At 52.0% G+C, this 8,232-nt stretch overlaps 3 protein-coding genes across 4 annotated transcripts; 2 read left to right on the top strand and 1 right to left on the bottom strand.

Annotated features, from left to right (window-relative positions):
* Positions 1–1,538: 1,538 nt before the first annotated feature.
* Psenen (presenilin enhancer, gamma-secretase subunit) lies at positions 1,539–2,800 on the bottom strand. The gene is made up of 4 exons (XM_041653798.1): positions 2,640–2,800; positions 2,376–2,516; positions 1,963–2,067; positions 1,539–1,811 (listed from the first exon to the last, which is right to left on the bottom strand). Exons 2-4 carry the CDS (start codon positions 2,434–2,436, stop codon positions 1,672–1,674), a joined length of 306 nt encoding a protein of 101 aa, XP_041509732.1. The 5' UTR covers positions 2,437–2,516; positions 2,640–2,800; the 3' UTR covers positions 1,539–1,671.
* Positions 2,801–2,906: 106 nt separating this feature from the next.
* Positions 2,907–5,161, top strand: U2af1l4 (U2 small nuclear RNA auxiliary factor 1 like 4). Of its 2 annotated transcripts, none has more exons than XM_041653796.1 (8): positions 2,907–2,980; positions 3,118–3,205; positions 3,511–3,577; positions 3,665–3,714; positions 3,791–3,889; positions 4,029–4,162; positions 4,258–4,353; positions 4,906–5,161. In XM_041653796.1, the coding sequence occupies exons 1-8, from the start codon at positions 2,937–2,939 to the stop codon at positions 4,988–4,990; spliced, it is 663 nt and encodes a 220-aa protein (XP_041509730.1). In that variant the 5' UTR covers positions 2,907–2,936; the 3' UTR covers positions 4,991–5,161. The 2 variants fall into 2 exon arrangements, with proteins under 2 accessions (XP_041509730.1, XP_041509731.1); XM_041653797.1 differs by having other exon boundaries at positions 2,971–2,989; positions 3,143–3,205.
* Positions 5,162–6,163: 1,002 nt separating this feature from the next.
* Igflr1 (IGF like family receptor 1) lies at positions 6,164–7,920 on the top strand. The gene is made up of 4 exons (XM_041655016.1): positions 6,164–6,356; positions 6,706–6,890; positions 7,150–7,474; positions 7,560–7,920. The coding sequence occupies exons 1-4, from the start codon at positions 6,191–6,193 to the stop codon at positions 7,883–7,885; spliced, it is 1,002 nt and encodes a 333-aa protein (XP_041510950.1). The 5' UTR covers positions 6,164–6,190; the 3' UTR covers positions 7,886–7,920.
* The last annotated feature ends 312 nt before the right edge of the window (positions 7,921–8,232 follow it).

Below are 8,232 nucleotides of genomic sequence, written 5' to 3' on the forward strand. Positions count from 1 at the left end.
TGGCTTATCTTGTAGAGAATAGTAGTCAATAAGCCAAAATTCTAAGTGAAATGTAATAGGGACAAAAATATGCTCTATAATAGTCCTAGGGAACGTCAAGGTGGGACTGAGATTTTATATCGTTATTTGTTCATTTATTTATCTATTTATTTATTGCCTCACTCTGGCTCAATCTAGCCTGAAACTATATATGCAACCCAAGCTGGCTTTGAACTTTAACATACCCTGGTGGGTATCTTTGTCTGTTTACTTATTTATTGGGGGTTGGGGTGTGAAGGGGCACACATGTACCATGGTACACCTGTAGAGGTCAGAGGATCACGAGATTTGGTGGTCAAACTCAGGCCAGGATTGGCAGCAAGTGCCCTTACACACTGAGTCATCTCACCAGACCCTTTGCTGAAACTTTTTTTTTTTTATTTATGTTATTTAGTTGGTTTGAAGGTGTCAGATCCCTTGGAACTGGACTGACAGAATTGTGAGCCATCATGTGGGTGCTGGGATTTGAACCTAGGTCCTCTAGAAGTGCAGCCAGTGCTCTTAACCAGTGAGCCATCTCTCCAGCCTTGAAATTGTATTTTATTGTTTTGGGTCAGGATATCAGTATATAGCTCTGGCTGGCCTGGAATTCACAGAAATCCACATGCCTCTGCTTCCAAGTGCTGGGATTACAGATGTAAGCCACCAAAATCATGAAATTTCCAATAGGAAGATCAAGGGGCCAGAGACATGGTTCACTGGTCAAGGGGACCCAAGTTGGTTCCCAGTACCCACATGGAGACTCATAAGCATCTGCAACTGCAGTTCCAGAGGACAAGACGCCCTCTTCTGGCTTCCATGGGTACCGCATCAACACACACACACATACACACACACACACACACACACACACACACACACCTAAAAATAAAGAATAAAAATAGGGAAGTCAATGAAGTTTTTCTAAGAGTGCTCTTAAGATAGTTCTCTTGCTCTAAACACCTCCAGAGTCTAGGCTCACATGAGTTCTTCCTTGGCTGACAATACTAAAACACAGAACAAGAAAGTATCTTGTTTGGTTTGCCTGCTGGGAATTGAACCTAGCATCTTTCTCATGCGGAACAAGTGTATTGCCAGTAAACTACATCCCCAGTTAAGAAAGTCGGGGTGTTTTGTTTGTGTGTCCCCACTTTGTAGACCAGGCTGGCTGCAAACTCACAGAGATCCGTTTGCCTCCGCCTCCCCGGAGCTGAGATTAAAGATGTGCACCACCCCCATCTGGCTAAGAAAGTTGTTATTTTTTAATGCACAACTACCAGTACAGGATAGCAGCTCCTAGAAGTGGGGGGGTGGGGGGTTGTGTCACTCTTTTCTTCCTCATCTGTGAGACAGGGCTCCTCAGCAGGAGAGTTCCTATTTCAAAAGGGTCTGAGTGGTAGTCAATAAAATCAAAATTCGCACAATGTGTGAAGCCTAACACATAACACATTCAGTAAGTGTTTTTGAATGTTGGCAACCATTTTATGCTCCTACTTCCAAAAGATCCCAAGAAGTCAAAATTTAAAGTTAGGGTCATTTATTGGGGCAGATGGGAAATGGGGGACAGTCTTCAGGGTTTGAGAAAAAGCTTAGCGCAGAGAAGCGCATCCTGGGAGAAAGAACAGACCGCCAGCTTGCCAGCTTGTGAGGTTGTCAGGGGGTGCCCAGGGGAATGGTGAAGGAAAGGTAGTCCCCAAGAGCACCCCAGCGGGGCCGGTAGATCTGGAAGATGGTGATCCAGGTGGTGAGAACAATTACCCAGAAGAGGAAGCCCACAGCTGAGCGCCAAACATCTATAACGAAGAACAAGGGTAGGAAGAGTTGGCCTCCCCCAGGCCCGCCTTTTTATCTCTGCCACAGATCTCCCCGGGGTCTGGAGCCTTCACCGTCCTTCCAGCCACCCGCTAGCCTGTGTTGGTTTTCTGCTGGTGCCCTAGAACTCACAGCCTTTGATTTGGCTCTGCTCTGTGTAGGCTGGGGCGAGGAAGGCCTCTCTGAAGAACCAGAAAATGTTGACCAACCAAAGAAAAGGCAGGAATGCAAAACCACCTAGGAAAAAAATAGCCACACTTGGCCAAACGGCAATGAGGACCTTCCCTAATCCCCACCTTAAAAGGCCCCTTTAGAAGGGCCTCTCCCACGTCCAACCGGAGATCTTCATTCTTTCTCTCTCGGGACTCAGAAACTGAGGCTTCCAGCTTGCTCCTTCCTGAGATCTCTCTTCTCGCAGACCAGAGTTTCCATTCCCAGTTGCGTTACCCCTAAGATCCACAACCCAGGTTCCTATGTCCCCTAGCCTCGGGGCGCTCTAGTCCAGTCCCCAGTATTACCCGAAACCTAGGGGGAATTGGCCTTACCAAGATAGTACTTCCGGCACAGATTCAACTTCTCCTCATTGGACACCCGCTCCAAGTTCATAGCTGCGCTGGAGCCCGGTGGTCCTAAGGGTCTGCAGACCGAGACCCAAACGACAGGCGAGATCACGAACTACCACGCCCCTATTACGACAAATTAGATAAAGGGGGGGTTTGCTACGAGGAGGGTACCTCTGCGCCCTCGAACAGGCTGGTGCGGAGAAGTTCTTTATCTAGTTAGGGTGCGCGAGACAACCCCTAACTCACCAGTGGAGTTTATCCCTTCTGCTGGGATTCCTTCGTTGTTTTTAACTACGGCCGTTTGCAGGAGACGCCGCAGGTTTCTGTGGAGTTTGTAGTCTTTTTTTTTTTTTTAATTTCCCCTGGAGGCTACGTCGTACGCATGCGCTGCTAGGAAATTTGCGCACGACTGTCTGGGAGGACTAGCGGGCCTACAACACGCGTGCGCAGTCGCGGCACAGGCAGGTATAAACTACACTTCCCAACGCTCCTGAGCAACGGAAGTGACGCAAGGAGCAGGCGCGTTGGAGTGTTCGGGTAAAAATGGCTGAATATTTAGCTTCGATATTCGGGACTGAGAAGGACAAGTGAGAATGGTGAAGGGAGTGGCCTCTCAGGGAGCCGGGGCACTTGGGTCCTTATGGGCTGGGTGGACAGGGCAGTGTTCGTGGGATGCCCGGCCTTCCTGGCCCTCGGTTTACCTCTGTCTTTGCACTTCTTCCAGGGTTAACTGCTCTTTTTACTTTAAGATTGGGGCCTGCCGGCACGGGGACCGGTGCTCCCGACTTCACAACAAACCGACATTCAGCCAGGTGAGACCCAGATTCGTGCCACTCCGCGCTTCATCTGCTGCCCATCATCCCGAGGCCCCGCCTCTTCCGGATTCCTAAAGCCAATCTCTGTTGCTTTCTGACCTGGCCCTCTGAGTAGACCCTTCTCTCGGGGACTGGGCCACACCTCCCATGTGCGCAGGCCACGCCCCCTTGCTGTCCAGGTCGTTTCTTAGGCGCAAGCATCTCTGACAAACTCCAGTGGTTCCCATCTCGGTCCCCAGCCTCACACCCACTCTGCATGCAGCCCTGATTTCTGAACCCAGGCCTCTTTATTTTTTGTTCAGACCATAGTGCTGCTCAACTTGTACCGAAATCCACAGAACACAGCCCAAACGGCAGACGGATCGCACTGTGAGTAAGAAAACCAGTCAGGTCAGGGGCCGGGCAGACAACCCCCAGTAGTCTACGCCCTCATTTCCCCCTTTGTCCTGCCTCCAGGTCACGTGAGCGATGTGGAGGTGCAAGAGCACTATGATAACTTCTTTGAGGTGAGACTTGCCGGGATAGCTGGGTTCCCTGACCTGGGTGCCAGACCTTAGCTGAGTCTCTCTCCATCTTCTGCAGGAGGTGTTCACAGAACTGCAGGAGAAGTACGGAGAGATCGAAGAGATGAATGTGTGTGACAACCTTGGGGACCACCTCGTGGGCAATGTCTATGTTAAGGTGCCTGTTGCCCCCTGCTTAGAGCCCAGCAGGGGAAACATTTGAGTGGCTGATGGCCACCACTGAGACCTCACAGCCTGAGGACTGTCCCCTGAAGATATTGACTTCCATAGCCCATGGTCATCCACTTTCCCCTCAGTTCCGCCGGGAAGAGGATGCAGAGCGGGCTGTGACTGAACTCAATAACCGCTGGTTCAACGGGCAGGCTGTGCACGCGGAGCTGTCCCCTGTCACTGACTTTAGAGAGTCGTGCTGCCGGCAGTACGAGATGGGGTATGGCAGAAGTAGATGCTGGACATCAGAGTCCCAGGCGCTTCAGGGTTTGGTAGGGGTTGTCAGTGGTGATGGCCTCTTCTGTCTGTTCTTAGGGAATGTACCCGAGGTGGCTTCTGCAACTTCATGCACCTACGACCCATATCCCGGAACCTGCGCCGGCAGCTCTATGGGCGAGGACCCAGGCATAGGTACCTCAGGTCCAGCTTGCCAAGTTCTCCTATACCTTGAGATGATTCTGATTTTGTGGGTATATCATTTCAAGGCTCTTGTGAGATATATATATATATAGTTTTGAATCCTGCCTGGAGAGCATTACCAGTAGGCGGAGTTTTCCTGTCCAGTAGGTCGTGTTTATTACTAACTAGCTCTTACAACTTAACCCATTTCTATTAACCTATGTGCTGCCTCATCTGACTGATAACCCCCTGACTCTGCCCTGACATAGCCCCTCATTCTCAGTTTCGCTTTCATGCCTAACTTGGTCCTGTTCAGCTATTGGCCAGTCAAATTGTTTAGCAAACCAATCACAGTGACACAGTGTAAAGGATTATTCAAATAACCTTCGTCTCAGTGCCCCAGACAGTGTGAAGTCCAAACCCAAGACCAGCCTGAATACCACCCCTGAGTACCAATCCTGAAGTGCCTGACCATCCTGTGCCTGAGAGAGCAGCCTGGGGAAATCTTCACACCATTCCTAACTTTCCTACCCATCTCTGTCCACACCTCTTCCCACTTCCCAGGTCACCCCCAAGATCCCATACAGGCCACCGTCCCCGAGAAAGGAACCGGCGCCGTTCCCCAGACCACCGGCATGGTCGCTTCTGAGACTGGTGCTCCTGTTCCTCACCCAAGGGCAGAGATGTTCCTGTGCAGGGTCCCTTCTCAAAGCCCTCTTCACTCCAGCTCCATCCCAGGCTTCAGAGCTTCATGGTGTAATCTGCTCAGCAGAGGAACTTGCTCCTCCCATCCCTCCTCCAATAAAGCTTTAGACTTTGAGTGTGTGGTTTCTTTCCACCCCCACATCTAAGAGAATGTGTAATCTGCTCAGCAGAGCAGCTTGGAACCAGCTGTGAAAGGAGGCTTTGGGTCTGGGTCTGCACCGGTAAGTTGGGACTGCTTTTGTACCCAAAACCTTAGATTCCCCTTTCTAGGTGCTTTTTAGGGAGAGGTCCCCGATTGTGGCAGGTTGGAGGATTCCTAACAGATGGGGATGAGAAAAGGAGGGGAGGCGTGGCTTAGACCGTGAGTCCGCAGGTTAGGCCCACCACACCACTCTAAGTGAAAACACTGGTCCCTACCCTTTCAGAGCTTGGAAAGCTTTGGCCATCTTCTAGTACTGTGGTGTTTGGTTTGTGGTTTCAATTGGTTTTGGGTTTGTTTTTGTTTTTCAAGACAGGGTTTCTCTGTGTAACAGCCCTAGCTGTCCTGGAACTAGCTCTGTAGACCAGGCTGGCCTGCTGGAACTAGCCCTGTAGACCAGGCTGGCCTCAAACTCAGAGATCCACCTGCTTCTACCTCCTGAGTGCTGGGATTAAAAGGCTTTAATTGGTTTTTGAGGCAAGGTCTCACCGTGTAACTATGGCTGGACTGAAACTCTCCCTGTAGACCATGCAGGTCTCAAACTCAGAGCTCCTTCTGCCTTTACCTTCCAAGTGCTGGGATTAAAGGTATGCGCCCCACACCTGACTACTGGGATGTTTTTAGTAGACCCCCCCCCCCACACACACACACAGGGCCTTCACCTAGTCAGACAGGTTCTGTCACCCCAGGAATCTTAGAGAAGACAATGAGAAGGCAGGTGTATGAGGATGGATAATCTGACCATCCACATCAAGTTCTTTTTAGGCCTGTGGGCCTGGAGTTGGGTATGGGGCACACCAGCCCTCAAAGAGGCCCCACCTAGAATTCTGCGCCCCTACACCCACCACTTCCTCCTGCCCTGGACTTCCTGGAAAGTGCTGCAGAAGCGGTGTGGATGGAAGAAAGTCCTGTGGTCACAACCCACAGGTTACAGGCTCTGCTGAGATGGGGCCCAGATGTATATTCTGGACAGCCACAGTGGCCGTGCTGCTGCTGATTCGAGCTGCCTCGCGGGAAGTCTCTTGGTTCTGCGGCCGCCTTGAGTACTGGAACCCTGACAACAGGTGCTGCCGGAGCTGCCTGCAGCGCTTTGGGCCTCCTGCCTGTCCTGGTGAGCACTAGATAGTACCGAGATAAGGGGCATTAGGAAGTGGCTAGGTTCTTGCTGGACCTGGCAGTGGGGCTTGTTTGAAGAGTATGGGCGCTGGGTCTTTGGCAAGTAAAAATGGGAGGATAGACTGAGCCTGTGCAGAAAGGATAGGAGGGGGACACGGCGAATTTTACCTGTGAGTGGGGAGAGGGAGAAAGGGCTTATGTAGATTTTACAATGTGGGCAGGACTTGGTAGAGTGGGTGGGGAAAGGGGTGGGTTTTCCTGTGGATTTGAAGGGGGAGGGCCAACTAGCGTTGGAGAGAAGGCCTGTGGGCAGATGTGCCTCTGGAGCCCAAATGTCCTACTAGACTACGAGTTTACAGAAAACTGCGGACTCAATGACTTCGGCGACACCGTAGCACATCCTTTCAGGAAGTGTTCTCCTGGGTATTGTAACCCCAATGGCACAGAGCTGTGTAGTCCCTGTAGCAGCGGAGCCACAACCCCCGCACGTATGGAGAGCCACAGTAGAACTCAGAAGCAGTGTAGAAAGGTGCTTGATGCCTGGGCTCTGGGACAGGGAATGCCTGAGGTAGCTGTGGGCTGCTGTGGGTTCCATGAGCAAAGCTTGGGTCAGTGGGGAAGCCTCACTCAAGAGGGTGGGGGAGCACAGCAGAATCCCCAAGTGCAACGCCTTCAGTGGGTGGATGAGGTGGGGGCAGGAGAGGTAGATCCATTTAAGGGCCTAAGGGGTGGGTGGGAGGCTTGGCGGCCGGATGAGCCCTGTTTCACTCTCAAACCCCTATCCTCAGAAACCCATCCCTCCCAAGGAAGTCTGTCCTCTGACAGCTGGAGAAGCAGGGCTCTCTATCTCCCTGGATCAGGGACAGACAACCAAGAACAAGGTCTCCAAGCCCGGCTTTGCTCCACCCTCAGTGCTGACCCTCTTCCTGGTGCTCCTGCTCTTGGTAGTGGTCTTGCTCTTTTTGTTCAAGAGAAAAGCCTGCTCCCGTCCATGTCTCAGCTTGGCTTCTGGAGGCCCCAGCACCTCCGCACACTGGTGTTCTCCAGGCACCCTGGAGGTGTTGGGAAGTAGGAACACCGGCAAGACACCACCGCTGCAGCTCTCAAGCTGGGGTTAGTAGGGGACAGCCCTGCTCAGGAGGGAAGGTGACCTTGAAGCTTGTCCTTCCTCCCCTTCACTACCCGCCTGGTTTTCCAGAGCTTCAGGGCCTGACCTCACAGCCCCTGTCTCGCCTCCTGGACGAGCTGGAAGTTCTGGAGGAACTGATTATGCTGCTGGACCCTGAGCCTGGGCCTGGCGGGAGCATGGCTTATGGTACCACACGACACCTGGCTGCAAGATATGGGCTGCCTGCCACCTGGTCTACCTTTGCCTACTCACTGCGGCCCAATCGCTCACCCCTGAGAGCCCTGATTGAGATGGTGGTGGCAAGAGAGCCATCTGCTACTCTGGGACAGCTTGGCATACACCTGGCCCAGCTAGGGCGGGCAGACGCAGTGCAGGTGCTATCCAAGCTTGGCTGAGTCGGGGTTTGCTAGAGTTTACTGCTCTCAATAAAGTTTCCCTTGAAGCTAATGTCTGCTGCTCATTAAAGGAGTCTTCTTGGAATATAATCCTGGTGGGGCCCCAAGCCAACAGCCTTCTTTCCTGTAAAGGGTCCATTCCAGTATGAACAGGAGGACCTGCATGAACCTGGCCACTCCTGTAGTTATCTGTCTGCACTCAACTTGTGCATGAAGGCAGAAACTAGCACACTAGCTCTGACATCTCTGCAGACCCTGATTTTGAGGCTGCATCCCACAAAGTCCAGGATGGCCTGGAACTCTGTATGATACTGAAGATGACTTTGAGTTTCAAGAATCTGGGACCT

This window comes from Microtus oregoni, unplaced genomic scaffold (assembly GCF_018167655.1).
Source record: "Microtus oregoni isolate MIOR12 unplaced genomic scaffold, Mior012 000006F_ref0000085, whole genome shotgun sequence".
Taxonomy (NCBI): Eukaryota; Metazoa; Chordata; class Mammalia; order Rodentia; family Cricetidae; genus Microtus; species Microtus oregoni.